The 25,953-nt window shown below is 36.8% G+C and overlaps 1 protein-coding gene across 1 annotated transcript in view; it reads right to left on the bottom strand.

The window, feature by feature from the left end:
- The window catches only part of lamb1a (laminin, beta 1a), an 85,140-nt gene that overhangs the window by 48,639 nt on the left and 10,548 nt on the right, over positions 1-25,953 (bottom strand). The window contains exons 3-10 of the mRNA XM_039761119.1: positions 20,651-20,789; positions 18,315-18,388; positions 12,835-13,023; positions 12,419-12,482; positions 10,037-10,239; positions 3,878-3,998; positions 3,590-3,778; positions 2,970-3,146 (exon numbers count right to left, since the gene is read on the bottom strand). Coding sequence (XP_039617053.1) covers positions 2,970-3,146; positions 3,590-3,778; positions 3,878-3,998; positions 10,037-10,239; positions 12,419-12,482; positions 12,835-13,023; positions 18,315-18,388; positions 20,651-20,789 — 1,156 coding nt within the window. The remainder of the gene's footprint in view (positions 1-2,969; positions 3,147-3,589; positions 3,779-3,877; positions 3,999-10,036; positions 10,240-12,418; positions 12,483-12,834; positions 13,024-18,314; positions 18,389-20,650; positions 20,790-25,953) is intronic.

Raw genomic sequence — 25,953 nt, 5'->3', positions numbered from 1 at the left:
GAGCCATTCATACTGGATACATTCAGTGTCTAAGACTTATGTTTTTGGGGTATGGGAGAAAAACAAAAGTACCCGAAGTAAACACAATGAGAATGTTTAAAGTTAATATACATTGACTGGGGCTGGGATTTGGATCTAGTACTAAGTATCTGGAGCACCGAGACTGCAGCAGTGCTAACCATTTATTATTAGCTGTTAATATTTCTTATTAGTTGTTAAAAATTAATTCAGAAATCACTCAAGGAAATAGTAACATGAACTTATTTAATGCCTTGAGACAGAACACTTGCTACACAGGATCGGTAAATTATTTACAGTGAATCAGGTTTTCACATGTTGTTCATTCAGAATTATCAAAAAAGCTTACTGCTTTACTAGAGTGCCTATCTTTGACTTGTTAAATGGCAGAAGGCTTCTTAAACAAAATAGCACAGTGAGCATTATGCAGTAGTTAAAGTCTATGTCACATTAGACAACTTTTCCACCAATCTTCAGTTGTAGCCTTCATTTACATAATCTTAGCAAGTCAGAGGTAGTCAGTGGCTATGTGACTCAGTCCAGCTAGCCTATGATTAGCTCTGATATATTAAACATGTTTACTTTTCTCTTTTGTCATTGGGGTGGGCTCTCTGTGCATGACAGCTGGCAACCAATGAATGCTCATACAAAAGTACAGTACAATGCATTGAAGGCAGAGACAAGGAATAAGGAATGTGGGGGTCTTTGGATCTCACAAACAGAATAGGAACTTGTCTGTCTGATGTATTGTGTTTTACGTACCATGACAAAATGGAAAAAAGAATAACAAGGCCAGAGATTGCTGCCGAACTCGCCGCAACTCTTAACCCTTTGCACAGCGCCGGCTCTGTCAGACTGCATGCTATTGGCTGTCATTAAAAAGGGTAAGCACGAGTGCATTGGAAAAACATTGCCCTTTCAGTAAAGTAGACATGGGCTGTGATTTTCAGTCATTTAAATTGACATGGTCCAATAAAGAGATCGACAGCAGCAGCTGGCAAATCTGACATACCCCACATTTAGAAATTGCGCTATGTGACATAGCTTCAGTAATTCCAAAAAGGTAACATGCATTAAAATTACAGTATTTCATGCGATATACTTTTTTGCTTTCAGTAAGAAAAAACCATAGTATGTCGCATGATGCGATATAATGAAAAACTTTACAAAGTTGACATGTTGTTTGCAAAGTATAAATGTTATGCCTGTTGAAGGCAGAACAACCAATGTGTCTTGTTTCAGACATTTTTATTGTGTCAAATATGGAATTAGCCTTCCCTTATGTGTTGTTATGCATGGTTGAAAGGTTACATACACATTCACAGATGTTTGGAAGTTTTTGCGTGGAATTTCCTTTTTTGCGCATGTAAACTCAGGACTCTTTAATACTGAAAACAGTAGAAAAGTTAGTAATGCCCATTCGCAGCTGCAAGTATTTTCAAAGAAATGTTGCCAGCATGTTACTAAGTGTCCTTTTTTAACTGCCAAGATACTGATCAAGTGTTAGTTCTGAATGAATTTGATTAAAACCTGTTGATAATTCCAGCTAAGAAGACAGCAGGCAAAATTAGACAGGCAACACAAATTTATTTAGCTCATATGATCTGATTATTTTAAATGATAACTCAAATACTTAAAACTTAAAGATCCAAGTAACTGTAATTAAACAATTATATATTGGGATGGGCAAAACCTTGGGGTTAGCTAGAATAATCAGAATATTAAATATATAGATTAGTTTGCATGTACAGTACATATTGGTTCATTAACTGTCATAACTCACATGAAAATGCAAATATTCTTAATAGATTCTAAACCTAAAAAAGCACATAATTTAATTTTCACACTTCACCTTTCATCGACATACAAAGGTGGTAAAAAAATTATATTCTCTTCCATTTTAATCATTTGTTTAATTCCATCCAATTTATTTTATCCATTTTGATTTTATTTTCCATCTGTACATACTTACCCAGCATGTTCAAACCAGCTGGTTGGCATGCTGAGAGAGTATTTAACATAGATGTATAATCCATGCAGTTTGAATCTGGTTTGAATCCTGTGCCTAGTTGTTATTGATGTGGAATTTGCACACAGACATTTACTCTTTTCTTGGTACTCTGTTTTTCCTCTCACATCCTAAAAGACATCTTGGTTTGGTCAACTGGCAAATCCAAATTAATCTTTTGTACCTGAGCTGGCCTTGCAGTGGACTGGTGCGCTGTATGATTTTCTTACCAAATATTGCTGAAATGGACTCTAGCCCCAATGACCCTGAACTGAATTATGTTATACACATCACATAGATACTCACAAATATTATTTATAGTGCATTCTATATACAGTATAAACTATACACAAACCAATTCATATACCAAAACAGGTATACATGTTATAAAATATTAAGGAAGGCATATTGCCTATTACTGGCACTTGTATGCTAATTTTGCACATTCCCCTAGCATAAAGTGAAGTAGAACAATGTGTACACAGTGCAATGAGTCATGTGTTTTTAATTCAGGTAACCCACTTATGTATTCCTGCATAACTGGTAACTCTGAATTTGCGCTTTTTTGTTTTCATTGATTCAAGGAATTTAATAACACTTAAACATACACAAAAACGATTACATAAAAACAACATACCCTATATCAATCCAGTATAAGTGACTTTTTGTGTGAATGCACCCTGTAAAATGATTTCCAAGTATCTAATTCAGCTTTGGTTCCTACCTGGTGTTTGATGCTACTGACATGGGTTACCTGCAATGCTGTTGTTAAGAAAGTGTGATCAAAAAATTGGTGGACACACACATGCAATTATTATACATAGTAGCTATATTTCCATTTCTATAACATGTTGTAGGGAAAAAAAATAATGTCGACAGAGATGATGTTCACATAATTTTAATTCAAAAGCACATTGCTGGTAAAAAAAGAATATTGACTTACGTTGACATCCTAATGGGTCATCACTCAAGTCATAGTAACCCTCTTTACACCTGTCACAACGCTCCCCCTCAACATTTGGTTTACAACGGCACTGTCCAGCAATAAGGCCAGTTGTGAAATCAGTGTGACGATCACAAATTCCACCATTCAGAGAGCCAAGAGGGTCACAGTCACACGCTGCAAAGAAATGAGAAAGAGACTCCAATGAGCAACTGCTTGCTTGAGACATGCATAAATATGATGTATTCAAACTACTAATATATTGCTGGGGCCTATCTTTTTAAAGTTATAGAACACACTCAGCAGATATATAACCTAATCACGTCACATAATGAGAAATTCAGCTACTCACTGGTTCAAGTCAGCCGCCTTAACTATTAGTCTAGACTACTTGGATGAATAGCTTTTAATTGAATTATTAGTCTTCTTTAGCTAATAAAAGGACCTTGGGCCTTGAAATACCCTCTGTTCTTTAAGATAACACTTAAAGATGCAGGTGGTATCCATTGTCAAAGTTTCTGAAAATCATCAGTACAGTTTTACAATAATTAAGGGGCTAATATAAACGTCAATTCATTGTCTCATATCTTATATTTAAAGTGATAACAGGATGAACTTACGCTCACAGATGTTGGGGTCACGGAGATTTCTCTCTGTATGCCGGAAAAAGAATGGTTTGCATTGTTCGCAGTTATGACCCATGGTGTTGTGCTGGCAATCATCACATACACCCCCACTGACATTCCCCGTTGACATATACACAGCCATATCAAAGTGACATCTGTTCGAATGTTCATTACAGTTACACTCTGGATTAGGGGCACAAAAAGAGAAAATATTACACTTATGCAGTTTTTTTCTTCTCATGTTAAAACCTTCTTCATGTTCTCTGACGTAAGTAAGCTTACTTTTGCACGCATTACTATTCCGTCCCTCAGCTGGCCTCCAGGGAAGATCATGATAGAAATCGTCACAAAGTTCACAGTTTAAACCTTTGGTGTGGTGCCTGCACATGCAATGACCATGCACCTAAAAGTATGATACACATCCAGTTAAATTTCAAATCACACTATTTAAATTATATTATAAGTTGGCTCTTCAATATATATTTTACAAAAATTGAAGGAAACTGAAAGAATAACATACCTATAATATCATAAGAAATAGTAAATCTAATTACACTAGTTAAAAAGAAATTAAAATAAATAACATACAAGGCAGCACCATGTTAGAATGGAATAACAGGGCCATAGCATAGGACAGGGGTTGGGGTATAAGTTGCCCAGAACACCATGTCTTTACCAATGATAATACTGTATATCATCACCAATATACAGCACAACAAAGCTCATATTGGGTATATGATCCCAGAGATAATAACTTGTGGAGCACCAGCGTAACTCCACAACACAGGAGGAAGATGGGAAGTGTGCCTTGAAACTCATATGCCATTAGGTGGCATTAGGGATACTTACCTAGCACATAGCTTCCTGCTTTCCATTATGATGCCTAGGTGTCTGGGCAATTGCAGGACACCTGGGGATATTAGATGTTACTGGATAACCCAAGGAACAAGCAGGGTTAGAGAAGTACGAGATATAGTGCATCCGGAAAGTATTCACAGCACATCACTTTTTCCACATTTTCCTATGTTACAGCCTTATTCCAAAATGGATTAAATTAATTTTTTCCTCAGAATTCTACACACAACACTCCATAGTGACAACGTGGAAAAAGTTTACTTGAGATTTTTGCAAATTTATTAAAATAAGAAAATTGAGAAAGCACATGTACATAAGTATTCACAGCCTTTGCCATGAAGCTCAAAATTGAGCTCAGGTGCATCCTGTTTCCCCTGATCATCCTTGAGATGTTTCTGCAGCTTAATTGGAGTCCACCTGTGGTAAATTCAGTTGATTGGACATGATTTGGAAAGGCACACACCTGTCTATATAAGGTCCCACAGTTGACAGTTCATGTCAGAGCACAAACCAAGCATGAAGTCAAAGGAATTGTCTGTAGACCTCCGAGACAGGATTGTCTCGAGGCACAAATCTGGGGAAGGTTACAGAAATATTTCTGCTGCTTTGAAGGTCCCAATGAGCACAGTGGCCTCCATCATCTGTAAGTGGAAGAAGTTCGAAACCACCAGGACTCTTCCTAGAGCTGGCCGGCCATCTAAACTGAGCGATCGGGGGAGAAGGGCCTTAGTCAGGGAGGTGACCAAAAACCCGATGGTCACTCTGTCAGAGCTCCAGAGGTCCTCTGTGGATAGAGGAGAACCTTCCAGAAGGACAACCATCTCTGCAGCAATCCACCAATCAGGCCTGTGTGGTAGAGTGGCCAGACAGAAGCCACTCCTTAGTAAAAGGCACATGGCAGCCCGCCTGGAGTTTGCCAAAAGGCACCTGAAGGACTCTCAGACCATGAGAAAGAAAATCTGCTCTGATGAGACAAAGATTGAACTCTTTGGTGTGAATGCCAGGCATCATGTTTGGAGGAAACCAGGCACTGCTCATCACCAGGCCAATACCATCCCTACAGTAAAGCATGGTGGTGGCAGCATCATGCTGTGGGGATGTTTTTCAGCGGCCGGAACTGGGAGACTAGTCAGGATAAAGGGAAAGATGACTGCAGCAATGTACAGAGACATCCTGGATGAAAACCTGCTCCAGAGCGCTCTTGACCTCAGACTGGGGCGACGGTTCATCTTTCAGCAGGACAACGACCCTAAGCACACAGCCAGGATATCAAAGGAGTGGCTTCAGGGCAACTCTGTAAATGTCCTTGAGTGGCCCATCCAGAGCCCAGACTTGAATCTGATTGAACATCTCTGGAGAGATCTTAAAATGGCTGTGCACCGATGCTTCCCATCCAACCTGATGGAGCTTGAGAGGTGCTGCAAAGAGGAATGGGCGAAACTGGCCAAGGATAGGTGTGCCAAGCTTGTGGCATCATATTCAAAAAGACTTGAGGCTGTAATTGCTGCCAAAGGTGCATCGACAAAGTATTGAGCAAAGGCTGTGAATACTTATGTACATGTGATTTCTCAATTTTTTTATTTTTAATAAATTTGCAAAAATCTCAAGTAAACTTTTTTCACGTTGTCATTATGGGGTGTTGTGTATAGAATTCTGAGGAAAAAAATGTATTTAATCCATTTTGGAATAAGGCAGTAACATAACAAAATGTGGAAAAAGTGATGCGCTGTGAATACTTTCCGGATGCACTGTACCTGAAGTGGGTCAATCACTCTACCAGGCAGACAGAATAATGCCCTAATATAATATACTAAAGGTCCGAGGGTTACAAGTTTATTATTTTTCCTTATTATTTGTATCCTGTCTTCATTTTCCCGTGTCCTTCCATTTTATTACATCATTTTATTTTAGCTACTTTGCTGTCTTGCATCTGAAGCTTCCAGGATCGAACAATTGATAAAACAGTTTAAAAAAATAGGTGGATGGAGTATGTAATATTTAAGTTAAAAGACATAAACAGGGGATACATGACTTTATTTTTTTAGGCTTAACCACAAAGATAATAAATGTGTGGGAAAATGCTTACTTCAATATTTCATGGGTCTGTTTCAATGTGTCAGTGGGAAAGAGAGCCACTGCAGCTGCCAAGGTTTAAGCTAGTTACTCAGAGTTTGAACTTGAAGCAAACATTTATACTCTCGAAAGACAGGAAATAGCTTGAATCGTTTCAGCTGGATTCAATTAAATTTTTAGTCAGTTAACAAAAATCAGATGGAACAAATACCACCACCCCAATCCAGCCTGGCTCAAAAATCTAAGACATTAAATGCTTGTTAAAATTCTTAAATAACTGCATATGTCAAATTTTTAAATTCTGTATATACACACAATGCAAACATTTATGTGCACAGCTGTTGTCCAGCTGGTTACATTACATGATATACGCAAGAAGATGAATGATCCAAGAAATGTGACTCAAAAGGGGTTTGAGTTCTTTATAGTATTTATCATTGAGGCAATACATATTGACCATGTTTTAGAAAATCAGAGGAAAGCAGTTATGTTTTTGTGACCACTGAGTATGCTTGCACTATTTACTTAAACCAAACATATTTAGGCTTGATAAAAAACTTTGAATAAGATGTGTGTATTTTTGTGACTATATAGAAACATTAGTATTCAGTATGTGCCAGATCAGTCTTATTTTCACTGTGTTTGTAATTTATTAAACTTTGTTATAGTTAATTGCAGTTTTTGGTATATTTAATTTTGAAAAACGTATGCATATACAGTATAAGTGTATCTAAACACTGTTGGTATGTCTTCCTTGTGGAGTTTGCACAATCTCCCTATACTCCCTGTGCTTTCCTTCAGGATCCCAAAGTCATAATACAGTACTTTACTAGTTAAACTTTGAATTTTAAATAGCATTGTTTTTTATTCATTTATGTGCCCTGTACTGGTCTGACATCCTATACAGCTTGAATCCTATGCCAGCTTGGACCATTGCTGCTGTAATAGGCTTCAGCTACCTAAAGTTCTAAAAAGGAAACACACAAATTTGAAAACATAGAGTGGAAATTTCCAGTCAATTAAGCATTATTAACTATTGGTCATTACTCATACTTTAGTGTTTCTGTCCTTAGTATCGGAGTATATACTGTGTAACTGCAGTGTAAATATTAATTACTAAAGCATAGTGAAATTAAATCAAGATATAATACTGGAATGCATGAATACTCAAAAGTAATTTCCTACAATTTATATTTACACTGCCAGCAAGCAGGTACTCACAGAGTTATTCAAAAGCAAAATACACTGGAATTACAGTGAGCTAAAGCCCAACTAAAGCAAGGAAATGTTATTTCTGTTTTGTCATGTCATTAAATTAAACATAGAAATATTTCAATAAATATTAAAGCCAGTTCAGTCTGTCAGTCATTGTCCAACCCGCTATATCCTAACATGGGGTCAAGGGGGTCTGCTGGAGCCAATCCCAGCCAGCTCAGGGTGCAAGGCAGGGTGCCAGCCCACTGCAGGTAAAAGCCAGTTAAAGCATAACATTTTTATCAGTGCAATCCTTAAATCCGGATGTGACCGAATCACTTCCTGTAGGGTAGAAACCCTGTCCCTTGATTGCGGGTACACACCATCAGGAAATGAAGTAGCATTAACTGCAAGGAACATCTGTAATACTGTAAGTGGATTTGGTTGAATAATCTGGTGTATAAATCTTTATTTTAAGGAAGGCCAAATCATAATATTCAAGAGATACATTATTAAAACAATATGTGCTAACAGTAAGTAAAAACAGGCAAAGGTATCCTAAACAGTAAGAAGAGCAAAAATTCTTATTTCTAAAATTAACTAAAAACTAAAAATGTAAACAGTAACTTAAAATAATAATGACTTTGCAGACACTAAAATATACAATACTAAAGTATACTGAAATAAAATTAATTTGTATGAATCTTTTATGAAATTTTCCTTGACCATCACTTACCATCTATCTATCTATCTATCTATCTATCTATCTATCTATCTATCTATCTATCTATCTATCTATCTATCTATCTATCTATCTATCTATCTATCTATCTATCTATCTATCTATCTATCCTCCTACTTCACCATTCAGATCCTACCTCACCATTCAAATAACTGTTCATCAGTGACCAGAATCAAAATCGGAGGAAACCTAAGAAAAAAATACATTATTTAAGAAGCTAGCCTTCTTGTGCTGGCAAGTTTTTTTTCAATGTACTAAATAATCCCCATCTCCGTATTTTAAAGATGGCCACAATGACATCAAATGCGCACGTGCCATGCATGTGCTAAAACACCCTTATAATCCACAGCATGATAACGTATAATGGGTCTAGTGGATATGGTCGTTTTCATGGCACAAATGCAAGATCTGCAGTCTCTAAAATGAGTGCACTATAAGCATTTGTGTGAAATCCGCTTTTACATTTGTTGTTCGTATGAAGTGCATTGAATTATTTTGGGCCAAGTGCCAGTTCAACAACTACGGAAGCTCTGAACTGCGCAATGAAAAAAAATTATGGAATAACCCTCATCTCATACGTATCCTGTACATTCTACGTTTGTGATATTTTCACGTGCCTACGGGATATGAATGAGTTAAGGGTTATCCCATAATGTTCTTTCACTTTAATTAGTGAAAGTCTGATGTCTGCAAGCGTAAATCTGGCATGGTGACTTCCTAGGCTGCAGTAACAGTTTTTACACAGTAGAACACATTTCTTCTGACTACTGTTTACCTGCTGTATCTGCCTCTTGAAATCATACTGTAATTTTTTTTATTATTATTATTATAAACCATGAGACTGTAGTCCAAATTCAAGTGGGAGGGTGCATAACTTTCAATATGTGTAACTGTTTATAACAGCTCAACCCAGGCTAGTTGCTCTGATTGTTTTATTGGTGCTTATTTGCTAGAAACAATAGCTATTGGTTTTCTTGGCTTCTACCAGAAACAACAAATAGCTAATTTGTTTGGATGACATTTACATTTTTTCATACCTACACCTACATAATTTAAAATAATGCTGCAATCTTAGTTATTAATGTAGTGAAAAAGAATTTAATTTTGCAAAACAGTGGCCTTTCTCCTTGAAGAGCTTGCCAAGTGCTTTCTTTCTGTATTACTGTCACAGTGGTCAAACTTGGGTGCACCTAATAATGTTTCCTATTAACGAATAGCTCATTCATGGCTGCTCACAGAAGAGTTTGTTGTTTGTAAAATTGCCTGCCTTTAAAAAGAAACAAGCGTAAAATGTTAATAAGCAAGTTAAGGAGCAAATGCACTCAAGGTCACAACAACAATGCTATGCTTTGTTGAATTTCACAATATAATTTAAGTTTGATCTGTCAGAGAGAGTGCATAGTTTGGACAACAAAAAGTCCACTCAAGCGAGAAGATCAATTAAAAGTAGGAGTCACCCAGTAATTAAGAGATTGGTTGACTTGAGAACTCCAGACACCAGTCTTCCTCTTAATCCAGACTGGAGACATTAGTATAAACTTTGCCTGAGGTTTCAAATGTCCTTACTGTTGACTTACCATTCCTTCCACAAGAACTTCATTTCCATCAACAGGAGCGCATTCACTGGCGTGTCCATAGCAGAAGCAGTTACCTCGAACAACCATGTCATAGATTGCATAATAGTACTTTTCCTTAATTTCGATCCTGGAGTCTAGTAAGTTATCACCCAAGGTATGCAGCTTCTTGAACACAATCCTCAAGTTTGTGATTTTTAGCATGTCTTTAAAAAAATGACAAAGGTAAGTAATTAAAATGCAATAAACAGAATTAGACATATATGTTTCTTAGAACATCAAGAACAACAAGATTTGCATTACATGTAACCTAATCTCTCTATTATTAAAAAAAATCCTGTGGAATGAATGACTAGGAGATGATACGTGATCTTCATGTTAAGATCACGAAAGACAAATAAAAGAACCGTGAGACGAAATAGGGGAGGCAGCTTGATGAATGAAGTCTCCAGGAGTTAAAACAAATCCAAATCATATTATGTGATATCATCTCATGTGAAATTCTACTCCATACTTCTAGAATTTTTATTTTTATAGTGTATTGAGGATTTATTCTGTTCTGTGTATTGTACTGTATTTTATTGAGCCCCTTCTTTTTGACACCCACTGCACACCCAACCTACCTGGAAAGGAGTCTCTCTTTGAACTGCCTTTCCCAAGGTTTCTTCGATTTTTTCCCTACAAGGATTTTTTTGGGGGAGTTTTTTCTGGTCTTCTTAGAGGGTCAAGGCTGGGGGGCTGTCAGGAGGCAGGGCCTGTTAAAGCCCATTGCGGCTCTTCTTGTGTGATTTTGAGCTATACAAAAAATAAATTGTATTGTATTGTATATCCGGTAAACCAAACATGGGGGTGGGCGAGCAAAGCGAACAGGGGGCGGAGCCCCCAGTCTTGAAAAAAATTGCTTTTAAGAAAACGGGTAGTGGATACACTGTATGTCCCAACCAGGATGGAGGATGAAGGATGATTCCTTATCCAGCCTCTCGAAGGACAATGTAGGTGGATGTGTATCGTGGTCGTGAATGTAAAATAGGAGATGGACTGGGGGAGTCTACCAGTTTGGACACCCACGGGACAGCATGGGTTTTAGCTTTGGTAGGCAGCCCTTTTGGGGGCACGCTAAGGGGGGCTGCTAGAGGCAGTCTCTCTCCTTACTGAGAGGTACCGCCTGACTTGGAAGTGTTTCCAGGTTCAGGATGAAAAGCAGCTGTTTCACCTCGCAGAGAGATTCACAGTAGGGAGTTTGTGGACAATGCTCGCTGCAGGAGAGTGGAAGGGGAGAAAAGATAAAGGAAAAAGGAATTGCGACTGGGACAGTGATTGATCTGGGTAACAAAAGATCTGTTAAAAGGTATTTTGCACAATAAAATACTCTGTATATAGATAGATAGATAGATAGATAGATAGATAGATAGATAGATAGATAGATAGATAGATAGATAGAATGATATATATAGATAGGTATATAGATATATAGATCTATGTGTGTGTGTATGTATACATACACACTATATACCTGTGCATATCTGAGAAAACCAGAGTATGTCAAAAAATCTGAAAAAGATACAGATAATGTGTAATGTTCAACTAGGATGTATAGATTGTCCTGTGAACTATTTTATTTTAAGCAAGTGGCTGACAACAAAGCAGGTCTTTCTTTAAGGTAAAACAAAACAATTGAATGGAAACTTTTTTCACTGAGATTTATTAAATCGTTCACAAATTATTTAAATATCTTTTTATGACAAAACCAAAGTCGTAATAAAAAGTCAAACCAGAATTTTCCCTAAATGTATTGTGCTAATTGCTCAAGTGTTGGTCTGTTGGAAGGGTTTTCTTTTAGCAAGGAAAGTTCAAATAACATGAAATGGTTTCTGCCATGCTTTATATCATGGCCACTGTGATGTGATGGATCACATGATATCTGCAGCACATGCCTAGGAACAATGTAGCATCATAGTGAACAACAAGTCTAAAATGGCAATACTCAAACAAACAAAATAGCAGCACTCATAAGAAAACAATTACACATAATACTGATGTGATGATGTCACTGTAATAACAATAAAATATGCAAACAAAAATGAATAATACATTAGAACAAAAGAAAACACTATCAATTAATCAACATGTTGCTGACACAAAGACGGTAGGATTTAAGCCCTGTTCCCTTCAGGTGTGACGTAACAATGCTAATCACTGTGTTATTGTGCCTCCCAGATTATCACAGATATTACATTAATATCTTTGGTTTAAATTCTGTAATATTTCAAAATGAGTTCTTTAATTGCACCTCTTTTGAGAAGGCATAAAAATGTCCCTGAAAACCAATACATATGATTATCAAATAAATGTAACAAAAAAACAAAAAGAGGAAAATAAACTTACTCTGAATTCTGGGACTATAGGGATCTTCAATTCTAAATGCGGGATCAAGCACTCGATAGATGACCTAGAGATAAAATAACAAATTGTAGACTATAAATGTAAAAATGCCCAATGATCTGAAAAGTCACAACAAGTACTTAAAAAAAATGCTTGACACTTTTGAATGGTCTCATTCTTTAGTAAATGCACCCATTTAGAAAGAAAGATCAGTTAATTTTTTGAATTCATAGCATGTTATTTTATTACCATTTTTTGCCTTCAAGACACTTGAGCAACTCACTACAGGACCAATTTTTTCAAAAAGCACATCATTTAGTACTATTGCATGCACATACAGTAACAACAAGTTATATCTTCTCCCTGATACAGTTATAATTCTAAAAATATTGTTTGCCAGATCTTGCAATCTAACAGACCTCTCCTTCTGTAGATGGCTCAATGTCCGAATAGCGTGAGTCACAGATGATATCATCTACTTTCTTCATAGGTCCATGAGAAACACTTGGAAAGGATGATTCACAGTCATATGCAAAATAGCGGTACACCTGCCAAGTATGCCCAAAATCAGAAGACCTTTCAATCAGCATGGAGGCAGGGCGGAAAGTCTAAAAAAACAAAAAGAAAAAGTGAAAATATAAAAGGTGCTTATAACATTAAATGGATCTATTAAAAATTCTCCAATTTCTTATTTTTTTCCTTTTCATTTTATTTCCCAGTTCATCTACTGTAGAATCTTTTAACAATTAAATATGAAGGCGAAAGTGCATCTTAACCCCTTGACAATTTTCTCTTCTCAAGGAACAATCAATTTGAAACGATCATAACATAACATTCTCAGATCTACTTAATCTAATTTAAGGTTAATGGAAGTCCAATTCAATTCACCGCAGGGCCTCTCAACATGGGGAGCAACTGTGCTAACCACTCTACTACCAAATGATAATCACGTAAAGCAGTAGATTAAGAGAACCAGGCAAGTAAATTAGGTGGGCGGAAGAAATACTAATTAGCATGAATTTTAACTTATTTCTTTTTACCCCATAAGTGTATACAGTACATTTGTTTTCTGGACCTGTGTATTCTGGTACAGGTTTGACACCATATCCTAGCAGCCTGGTGACCATGTTCAAACAATGAACCATTGATGGAATATTGATTTGTTATAGAGCATACTGAATTCCCATACACACACACACACACACACACACTGAGCCAACTTTTCATTTAATCTAACAACATCTACCAGCTCCATATAGACACAGGCCCTGAATTAAACCCAAATCCTGAAGCTGATGGGTAGGCAAACCAACCAACACAAACTGATAATGGTAATTATTAATGGTAATGAAATATCTTATTGAATGGCAAATTTTGCATTCAGACCACAAATAGCATCTTGTGAAGTAGAACAAAAAGAATTTGTAGATTTAAGTACCACAAATATTATAATTAACTTTTTAATCACTGCATTGTATCACATGATTTATATTATATTATACATGTATTATATTGTATTTTATTTTATCACACCATATAATAGACGGTATGACCAAAATAGAAGGATGATCAGATGCCTACCCTGTGTACTGAAGTGGGGAGAACTGTGGTTTGCTTTAACAAGACTGATATTTACTGCTTCTTTTACTTTTTTAGAGTTGTTCAGTCTTTATTATCATTTTTAGGTCAGGTCATGAAGGTATACATACTGCATTTGCAGTGTAAAGCTTATGGGAAGATTGCAGAAGGGGAGTGAATGGCATGTATTGTGGCAAAGCATTGGGAAGTCCTGGAGTACAACTTTTTCTTAGTAAAACTTGCCCATTAAGTAGGGTGTCACAGATTGGTACAATAACAAGTGTGTTACAAAGTATGAGGTTTCCATCTGATCTAAAGGTTTGTTAAAAAATGTCCTTGAATATTTTTTGTCAAGCAGTTATATACATTTCTAATTCTGGGATTACATCAGATGGTTTGATAGAGAGAGAGAGAACTTTATTTTAAATAAATTCATACATAAATAGGTATATAACCCAAATAAGTAAGTAAATAAATAAATATGCACACACATGTTGGTCTGAACACACACCAGAATGACTATAAAGCAAGAAAATTAAAAAAGAAAACCTCTGACTTGGCAGTCAGAGTCACATTGAGGCATAATGCAGACATATTGCTCTTGGTATAAAGGGGCCACAGTAGCGTTTGACACACTTCTGCTGAATAATTTGTTGGCTGAAAGTACTCAATGTTAGTGTGTCAGTGTGGAGGATGTGCAACTTTGTTCATAATGGCATTCCGTTTTGCTTTATTTCTAACTTTCACTATGACCCTTAGAGCATCCAAAATGCATCCTGTAGCTGGGCTTGCCCTTTGAATTAGCTTGTTGATTCAGTGGACCTCCCTTGAATTGCTGTTACCAGCCTAGCACACCACAGTGTAGAAAATCACACTGGCAATCAAAGAGTAAAAGAAGATGTAAAGAGTGTCACTTCCCACAATAAACAAACAGTCTCCTAAGGAAAAAGAGTCTGCTCTGCCCTTCCTTATGTAATTCCTCTGTGTTCCAAGACCAGTCCAACCTGTCATTAATGTGGACCCCCAAGTAGTTGTGAAAGTGCAACACCTCTACACCAACTCCCTAAACTCCCAACTCCCTGCACTGGCAATCGGAAGGTTGCCGGTTCGAATCCCGTAAATGCCAAAGGGAACTCTGCTCTGTTGGGCCCTTGAGCATGGCCCTTAACCTGCACTTGCTGAGTGCTTTAAGTGGAGAGAAAAGTGCTATATAATTGCAAAGTATTACAGTATTATTATTTATTATTATAGTTACTGGGCATAGAAACTCTTTGGTGCGACAAAAGTCAACATAACCAGACAATTTGCACCAGACAATTTGCACCATGAAACAAAGTTCTCCACTTGACTCCTACACTCTGTCTCATCCCCTTTATCAATACACCCCATAAGTGCAGAATCATCTGAGAATTTCTGCAAGTGACATGATCTGGTGTTATATTTATAGTCTGAGGTGTACAGAGTGAAGAGAAAAGGAGACAGGATTGTTCCTTGTGTTGCTCACATCCATATTAGAGACACAGTCCTTGAGTCTCACAAACTGTAGTCTGCCTGACAGATAGTCCATTATCCAGGACACCATAGGCTCATCTACCTACATATCTCTGGGTTTACTCCTTATCAGGGATGGCTGAATGGTATTGAGGGCACTGGTGAAATAAAAAAAATATAATCCTCATAGTGCTTATGCAGCAGATAGATTATATTCCCCACTCCATTCTTTGTCCTATAGACAAACTGCAGTGAGACCAAGTGGTCTACCACAAGAAGACTCATATAGTCCTGGGCAAGTCTTTTAAAGGTATTCATGATGTGAGACACTCCGGGCATTTTAAGTACAAGAGAGAACATGTAAAGAGTCCTTAAATCTAAAATATGAATGAGTGCCTAGCAGAAGCACTATTTAAATTGAGGAGACCAGTGGTCAGTGTGATTGCTATGAAAATTCTGCATGTCATTTTACTAAATTGTGCTGTACAGTATATTCAAGTTCAGAAATAAAATAGATTTGACAGTTAACTGATTTCATTTGTTATCTTTATTTTTCTGGTGATATCCTAAATGCTTTTTGATGCTGTATTTGTGAATTCTCTTTCAGTATTGTACGTACAGGCCAGCAGATACCTACTGAGCTAAAGAAAGGTTATAGAGGTTTATAGTCATGCACAATAACTGCAAGAGTTTAAATGACCCCGTTGTACACACACTGCAGCACTATACAATGAGTGTACAAAGATAAAGTAAAGAAACATAAACTTTATCAAAATCTAACAAACAAAGCATGCAGAAATCTCTTCTTTCAAAAGCATCCATTCTTCTCCAGAACAAACTCTTGAGGCTGAAGGGTAAGACCATATCCCAAAAATGCTGCGCTCAAAGAAAGAACAAAACCCTGATGGGTTTGTCAGGTCAAATTGCAGGTAACATGTATACATACTAACACATACTTGAGTCATTAATATAAACCTGACACATCTTTTCTTAAATATACTGCATTTTCAAAAGTGGTTAAGGTTAGGGTTGAGTCAGAGTTAGTTTGTAGTAAGTGCTAATCAAAACTACAGTACTGTCATTGATTGATTATCGGGACCAAGGTCCCAGTTAACGATGGGTTTTTATCCAAATAGTGCAGCAAGTGGCCTGTTTTCTGCTGCTAAAATACTACCCCAGGAATTTGCCCAGCCGGCCTGTATTATATTAAAATGAGTACTTAGAAAGCATTCCCTAAAAACTTATGGCCTTTTTCAATTCTATAGACCATTAAATGGCACAGTTGGAGGTTTTGCAATGACTTCCGCCGGCTTAACCAAGTTTCCAATTGATGCTTATCCCATGCCTCGCGTGGATGACCTCCTCGAGACTGGGACCAGCCAAATTCTTGACTACACTTGACATGACAAAGGGGTACTGGCAGGTTCCTTTAACGGAGTCCGAAGGAAAAACGCGTTTAGCACTCCTAGCGGACACTGGCAGTATCGTGTCCTTCCATTCGGGTACACGGGCCTGCGACTTTTCAGCGCCTGGTGGACAAAGTGCTCCGGCCCCATAACTCGCTCTGTGCTGCCTATCTGGATGACGTTGTCATCTATTCCAGCACCTGGAAGGAACACATACAGCAGGTCACAGCAGTATTACGGACACTGGGAGAGGCGGGCTCGAATCAACCCCAAGAAATGTTTCTTTGGATTGAGGGAAGCCAAATATTTGGGCTACCTAGTGGGCGGGGTACTGTGAGGCCACAGTGTTCCAAGTTGCAAGCCATAATGGCCTGGCCCGTCCGCAAACCAAGCGGCAAGTCCAATCCTTTCTCGGTTTGGCCGGGTACTACCGCCGGTTTGTGCCTCGCTTCTCCGAGAGAGCGCGCCTTGACCGACTTGACAAAGAAAAGAGCTCCTAATACGGTGGTATGGTCTGATAAAGCGGGGCTGCATTCAGTGACTTAAAAAGGGCTCTGACTTCAGCACCTATCTTGATCTCCCCTAACTTCTCTCTCCCTTTTATCCTCCAGACGGACGCTTCGGACACAGGCTTGGGTGCCGTGTTGAGCCAAAGCGCCGACGGTGTTGAACACCCGTTATGTACCTGAGCCGGAAACTGTTGGACAGGGAGACCAGGTGCGGCGGTGGAGAAAGAGGCTCTGGCGATCAAATGGGCGTAACTCAGCTGCGGTACTACCTCTTGGGTCGCTGTTCACTCTGGTCGACCCGACGGGTCTGGGCTGAGGGGGGAGTCTTGTCACACACGTGTGCATGGGAAGCAGCTGAAGGGCTTAGGAAATACTGTTTATACATCTGCCCAGGGGGGGTGCACTGACGCTCTTTCTGAGTTCTCTGCAGGTCTTACCCGGAAATCCCACCAGGAGCCGCCATTTCCAGGAAGGACACATCACTTCCGGTTCCGCCCCAAGAATGAGGTCACTTCCGGTTCCGCCCCAAGGATGATGTCACTTCAGTTCCGCCCAGAGGACGACATCATTTCCGCCCTCTGTGCTATAAAGCTCACTGCCTTGCTTAGGCAGGCAGTTCTGTTTTGGACTCTGTTGTGTAAACAACTATTGCAATGCCTCAAAGACTTTTGCAGCCGGAAACCGTAATAAACGGGTGGCTGCCCCAAACCTTTCCGCCTCTGGTCTCCACTTATTACACCGTGTATTATATTAAAATGAGTACTTATTTTTTCAATTCTATAGACCATTAAATGGCACTCTGTAGTCTAGCACTAGTTTAGCCGTGGAAATGGTAAGTCTTTCTTTCTTTCTAATCTGATTGATATTTCTGAACTGCTTACAGGAATGACAATTCCAGCAGTTGTTAAGCATTACCTTGAATGTCATAATGAGATGGGTGAAATGAAATTCAGCCTCCAGATCGAGTTGAATAGTGACATTTTCCAAACCTGAAAAAAATAACAACAGAAAATTATGACTTAGGAGCACACAGTAGATTATAGCGGATTTTATATACTGAACACTAATCAAAGGCAATTTACAGATATCTTGCACATGTTTCTTTAGTTTACAGGCAGGCTAAGTGACTTGCTTAGGGGCCTCACTTTAAGTCAGAGGAAAGAAACTCATCCAGCTTCAGCTCCATCCCAGTTGAGATGTGACATTTAGATGACTTGTTCAGTGTCACACAGTGAGTTAAGCTGGCATTACATTATGCGGTTGCTAGTTGGAGGGGATGTCAAACGTAACAACCGCAGCTGATCTTGTTGTTTGAAGATGTCAGATTATGCAGTTAGAAACTGCATTTGATAAATGACGATTTTTCAACACAGTTTCACATTTTCAAAATACAGCAAGTTCATCCCTTTTTCTGACAGCTATTATTGTGCTGCCTGACAGAACTGGTGTTATGTAAATGTTTTCCAGCAATTTCAGCTGTAAACTCTCTCTCTCTCTCTCTCTCTCTCTATATATATATATATATATATATATATATATATATATATATATATATATATATATATATATATGTATATACTATATATATATAATACGAGGTATCAGACAGACAAATTTCACTTCTGTTTGTGAGATCCGAAACAACCGCTTTCCTTATTTCTTGCAGCTGCATAATTTGTATTGTACTACTGGGTGAGCACTCATTGGTTGTCAGCACTCGCATTCACACAAGCCCTCCTTTACAACTTGAAATAAAACTCAAGCCTGTTTCATTTAGACAGAGCAAGGTATAGACTAGGTTGCTGGGGATGTCAGACTTCATGACTGAGTTCTCTGGTAGGTTAAAGGACATGCTTACTTTATCAAAGTGACTTAATACTGGGGACTACAGGCCCACCCTTTTCATTTTATATAGTACCTTTCCATAGCAAATATCATACAGATTTGCTTAACCAGTTTAGTGAAATGTTTCCACGGTTTATGCGACTGGAAAACTGGCACACTAAAGGAGTTGCTTAATGGCATACAGTAAGTTAGTGGAACAGGATGAATTTATTTCCTTGTGACTTTATTTAGTGCCTTTCTCCATGTGTTTTACAAGTATACGTCAAATGTGATCATATGTGTATAGTGAGAGAACTGGTGAAATAAATAACAGCATCACACTGTTAATGTAGACTGCAGCAGCAGTCTTGGAGTTTACACTCCACTGATATAACAATCAAGTGTTTGGTTACAAGATACACAATTTATGTAAAAAATAAAATAAGGAAAGCTTTTATATTTAAAATATTGGATTCAAAATATTTTAAACTTATTAATGAATAAAAGAAGCGCAGTCCTAAAACGGGATAAGTATACAGTGAAAAAAACTTTAGTGGCTTCTCTGTGATAAGAGCCAGAATACAGTAAGTGCAGAACATTGCAGTTTATGGAACTTTATGGTATTAAAGATCTTATAACATATTTTCATTACCAGAACATATACAAATATGGACAATTTTGCCATTAAATCACAGGTTATGTATTTTCAAGCAAAAATGTATAGGTCTACTATGTATTAATTTATTGACAAAATGCTAAAAGTAAACTCCTTGTCATAAGTAAACAGAAAGCATTTACTTTACTAACCACATCCATGGCATAATTGCCCCCTCATGGGTTGAAGTTCTTATTATTCACAGTTTCCCAAGAGTAGTGTAAAGCACTCCAACTTCCTTTATTTGTTTTTTTTTTTATTCTTCTTATCTTGTTAAACACACAAACTAAAAACATAGTTCATTTTACTTTAGTTATAAGTAGCTGAATTCTAGGACAGGCCAAATAACCTATTCAAACTGTGTGTTGTGTGTGTGCGTGTGCTTTTTTTGTGAGGAATCAGAGTTTGCTGTTATTTGCCTGTTTTAATTAAGTGCCTCTCTGAGATGAGCACAGTGCACAACGACAATGCAGCTGTTCTCAAGGAGGCCCCAAGGTAATTATTTGCTCTTTTATGTGCAGATTGTGAAGTGGATAGGTATGCATTACTTTTCTTTGGTTTAACTTTGAAGTTATCTTTGCTCCTCCTCCCCCCAGCAGGTCACTCTGAATGTAATAATTAAAGGGTTAACTGACACCAACATATTAAAAGCAAACAGGAAAAAAGATGCCCTCTAACCAAGCAAAGGTTAAATGCCCTTTAACCGTTAACTGCACTTTTCCATAGCCCACATCCACTCCCACCCTCTTTCCATTTATCCCTCAGAATTTACCATTTTCAGACTGCCACCATGTCTTCAGTCGGTTGGGAGCAAATGTTGTGACGACATTTTCAATGCGGTGGCTGTTTGTATGGTTTACATTCTCATCATACACCACAGTTGAATCACAGACAAAACATTTCTTTTCTTCCTAAAGCAAAAAAAAAACAAAGCAGTGAAACAATCAGGGTATGTGGCTTTAAGGCCTAATCATAGCCAGCATTACTCCATCCAGATATTTTCTGCAACCGCTTCACCTTATACAGGGTTATAGAAAAAGAAAGATTTCACAGGGAGAAAATAATGGCATTTCTTTCATGTGTAAATGACTATCAAATTGCACAGTTAGAACTTGTTTTCTTTCTTTTTTTTTTGCAAAATTAATTGTGGCTTTACTTACGCATAGTTTGCTTATTATGCATATTAAAATGCTCTCAAGCTTAATATTAAAATAAAGACTATATACAGTATGTAATGTTATGAAAAGCCAGACAATTAAATGACAAGAGAGGGAAGAGACAAAAGCCTGAGAGCTAAGGACACAACAACTTATAAAATGCACTCCTTTCTTTCAGGAAGCTGTCTAGACAGCCCATCAGCAGAGGCATATAAAGCAGAAAGAAACAACTAATAGCCAAAGAAATGTTGAAAAAAAAATCAAAGCATTCTTTTATGAGAGAAATAAGCATAATGTTCAAAATGTAATTGTTTAAAAAAGTGCTCTGGGGGTTTAAAAAGTCCCAGCAATGATTATAGTAGACAAAATTAATTGTGGCAGCAAGTTTCTAAAGAATTTCCAAGTCAAGTTCTCCACTGAAATTAAAGAAACACAACAGCTTCTGTTCAAAATGCCAGTAATTTTGATGTTTACTTGGGAATAAGTGTTACTTGAAGTATATTAACATGATCTGCCATGCAGCTTGGCAGGTATTATGAAAAACACATTACGAAAATATTTTTCATTGTTATTTTAATCTTGTGAACCAACAATACAGTACAATAATTACATAATCTGGTCTTTAAAAGGCTGTGTATTGGTTTACCTGTTTATAGTAAATGCATTGAGCTGGGATCTTCACAAGCGATATCACAGTACAACTGGTGTGCACAGCCCAGTACCTGTGCATCAAAGAAAATCTTCTGGTCTGGGAACATCATGAATGCCCCTCCCTTTTTATATCTAACATTACGTAATTATCCACTTCCACATAAAATGACATTTTGCCCCATTGACTCTTCAAAATTTTAATCTTAATAGTACATTCTATTTACATGATGCCTTTGTCATCCTCAAAGTGTTTAATTTTGAAGTTCTATCTGTCTTCCTCTGTAGTTTTCACATTCAAAAATACTATTTCATCTCACTATGTGAAAACTGATGAAGAATCCTTAATGATCCTTATATCTTTGTAAAAAAATGGCTTACTAGTGTCTACCATTTTTATATTCATTGCTTGACATTTTTTCTCCCAAATTCCCTTTTTATGATGATTACAAATGTGTTGAAAATCTCATTGATTTAGCATACATGTTACGTGTGCAAAAAATGTTAATATTCTTTTTAGAAAAACAGGCAAGGACCTATTTCTTGCAAACACAAGTGTGCCCTTTCTTTAATGTTCACAGTATGCTGAACACAGGTGTGTCATTTATTGTGTGCCCTCAAAACAGGGAATATTGGGAGCAATCTAATAGAAAAAGTCTCCTTCACATGAGGTTGCCTTGTGATATTAGTGTCACTTTTCTCACTTTAATTGCAAATAACAATACGTGTGACTAAAGTGTGAACAAGTTGAACAAGCAACAGAAACATATATGAACTCTATAAAAAAACTGAAGCCAGATCCATGGAGTTGTAAGGTAGTAACCACTGCACCACCATATCACAACTATCATATTAACAATAAATACACAATAATTTGAATGTTGCCCTGTCAGTGGGACTTCATGGTGTTACATCTAAATTAAGCTGGCATAGGCAACAGACATATAATTAAGACTCCTCTTTAACTCCTTTACTTTTTCCCAAAAGTAATAATTTACCAGAGTGCTTCTAAATATTTACCAATGTGTTTGACAGTTTTAAGAAACCCATATAATAGAGTGCCTTACAGAACATGACTTAGAAGGAAGAACATAGGCCCTTATACTTATTTAATATTGCAAAAGAGTTAGTACATGCACATGTTACATATGGTTACATATATTAAACATAATGTATACTTGATAAATAAAAAAAACCTAAGCTAAACAATAGGTCAGACTGCAGCATTTCATTTATATGTATATTTTACCCATTATCAAGTACATTGTTTGACATATTTTGTTCAAGATCGTGGCATCACTATGTAGCCACTTAATTTATAAAATGGAAACTAAATATAATACATATACATTTTTAAAAAGATAATTATTTTCACTAAAAAAGTGTGTTTTCATTTGCAAATATCATTGTACAAAAATCAGTATTGTTAAGTACAGCCAGGATCGCTACAGTGCCAGATCATCAAATGCATAAACCCAAAGGGCATTTGTTTGTACTGTCACAGAAAACAGTTTCAAACACAATCAGACATACACAAGAACTCACATAGCATTGTGGATTTATCACCACGAAACAGATGTCTAATCTTTCAATGGACTTCCCACTTATTCTTTGTCCTTTTACCTTTAACAGTACTAATCTCCTGAATGTCTTCCTTTGTTGCTACTGATCCTTTGTTACATTAAAATGCTGACTAGAAATTCAATTAGCTTGTAGTGCTAATTTATACTCCAATTAAGAAGGTGTAATGTGAAAGGTATGTAGGCAGTCATTTGTACAGAATTCATTACATCTATTGTATATATACCAATTTATTGAATTACACATGTAATTCATATGTTCATCACCCTGTTTAGTAAACTCCATTAATCGAAATTTAAAAGCCAATCTCACCATAATCAAGCAAAAGACAGTAGTGTTGGTGGTGAAGAAGGTGGAATTGGCTGATAAGTTTGTTCTTTCATTCATTACTTCCCTTAATTTGTTTAATTCCAAAATAAGATTACATGCAGCAACGTTCCATACTTACAACATAGGATGCAAGGTAAGAATTATTCCAAGATGAGACTCCAGTCCATTAAAGGTTAAACTTATTCACACATCCATACTCACTCACATGGGTGCAGTTTATACTCACTGATCAACCTGATAGGTAGCTCTTTAGGATGAGGGTGTAAAAGCACCCAGTGAAAAAGTATACAGAAACTATACATTAATAAATAATTAAAATATAATATGAACATTGAAAAAGGAGATAATGCCTTTAAGGCAGACTTGTCATCAAAACTACTGTAGATCTTTGTCTGGGCCTAGGCAATTCTATGGACAGGCACTTATCAATATGAATTTTCAATACAAAATTAAATGAATCCTATTAAAGTATTTTAATAAAGCATTGATGTGAATGTAATTTAAATTAAATGAATAGCTGATCAATCAAGCACTTATTTGAAGGGTTGATTTGTAACAAGAGGTTGCTTCCAATAGGAGCGGCAGATGAGCTCACATCAACAGAACATACACCCTGACAGCACCCTGTACAGGTAACCAATGAACAGTATTAAGCCAATAACAAAAAGCATTAAGCCCATCATTAACCATTTAGTATTAAACCCATAACACAAATTCAGCCTGCCAATAAACTTATTGCAGCCTTTGAAAACCACAGTGTATTCTGCAGGCTTAACGCAAGACTATATCAAACAAATATAATTCATTCATCAAATGCTTGACTGTAGCATTTGCCAATCACGCAAGCTGTTGAATCTCAGAAAATTGTCTTCGCATTCGGTTGTGGTTTTGGGTCTGCCAGACCTGTTCCAGTCAGAGTTTTCTCCAGTTTCCTTTTAATAGTGTAGAATATTACACACTGACACCTTCGACTTTCTTGGCAATTTCACTAAAGGAAAGCCCTACAGTTTTAAGAGTTATAATAGTCTATCGATCTTCCTTGGTTAATTTCTTTTTTCTTGTCATTATGATAGCAGTATACCTTGCAATATTGTCTAAATTTTGTTTTAGAGGGTGTAGCAACACACTTCGTTCCAGTGTTGCTTTTATATAGACTCAGGGTTTGTAAGTAATCAACAAAAGTTGGGACACCTGTAAGAATTGTTTTTGTTCATTTTTAACTCTTAATTAATTATCAGTGCATGAAAAAAGCTGTAAGTTGTTGATCCATTATTTGTTCCCAGAAAAAGGCCATTTCTATAACTGTAAATTACATTATTTTTCAGTTTTTGGTAACAAGTGTTTGTGTACAGAGTTGTTTGGGGATAACCCTATCTTGATCAACAATGGACTGAATGTGGAAAAACTGGTTGAAATTGTAATTTACTTTAAAAACCACATGAGTTGTGGTGGAGGAGGGGGTTGAATAAGATAGCAAAGGAAATATCCCCCTGTCACCCAGCTCCCCCAACACCCATTTTATACTCCATACTTTAGGACTTTTTTAGATGTACCAAATCCATGTATCACCTTTCTACTTCTTTGTTCTTCCCTGAATTTCCAGTCTGTATTTTAAGAGAAACTTAAGGTCCTTGTTGATTTGCTATAAGAGCTGTAATAAAAAGCAATTCTGAATTAACTAATTTTATTACGAAAATAATAATATACAAATTTCATTAAACCTGTATCCCTACTCTCCAAATTCAATGAAATCACAAAAAATACAGTTCTAGCTGACCTAGTTATTTTTATTTATTTATTTTAACTATTGAGTAGGTAAGAAGTCAAATTGACTTTACAGTTTGCTTAATTCAATGTAAATGTTTATCTCAGAATTACCCAATTGGGTGTTGCCACAATGAAGAACGTTTCTGTGAAATTTCTATTGGCAACCTCTAAACCATAAAATGTGAATACAACTTTAGAAGATGCTTTTAGATTGTTTCAGTGTTAATGCACAATCCCTGAGGAATCAATATTGTATAATATATTAAAGGCACACAGGATGAATGTTATACAAGTACAACTGAAACATTATGTCCTGTACTTTCTTTTTGTGGAAATAACCTTTCACCATTTTAACCAGTGTGGGAAGGAATTGTGTAATTACATTATGCTATGAGCTAACCCAATGAAAACTCAGTACATGCGCAAAGAATATATCATCTGAAATCCAGTGTAAGATTGTGACTTGCCTTTTCCCTTATAAAGATTAAAGAGATAACAAACACTGATACATTGATTAGTGGACTGAAATAAATGGGTTTAAAATATGTGAAAATTCATTAAAACAAAAGGCTCAAATTAAAAGGAAACATTT

Source organism: Polypterus senegalus, chromosome 8 (genome assembly GCF_016835505.1).
Source record: "Polypterus senegalus isolate Bchr_013 chromosome 8, ASM1683550v1, whole genome shotgun sequence".
Taxonomy (NCBI): domain Eukaryota; kingdom Metazoa; phylum Chordata; class Cladistia; order Polypteriformes; family Polypteridae; genus Polypterus; species Polypterus senegalus.
The sequence above is the reverse complement of the archived record's forward strand: the minus strand, read 5'-3'. Positions and strand labels throughout refer to the sequence as shown.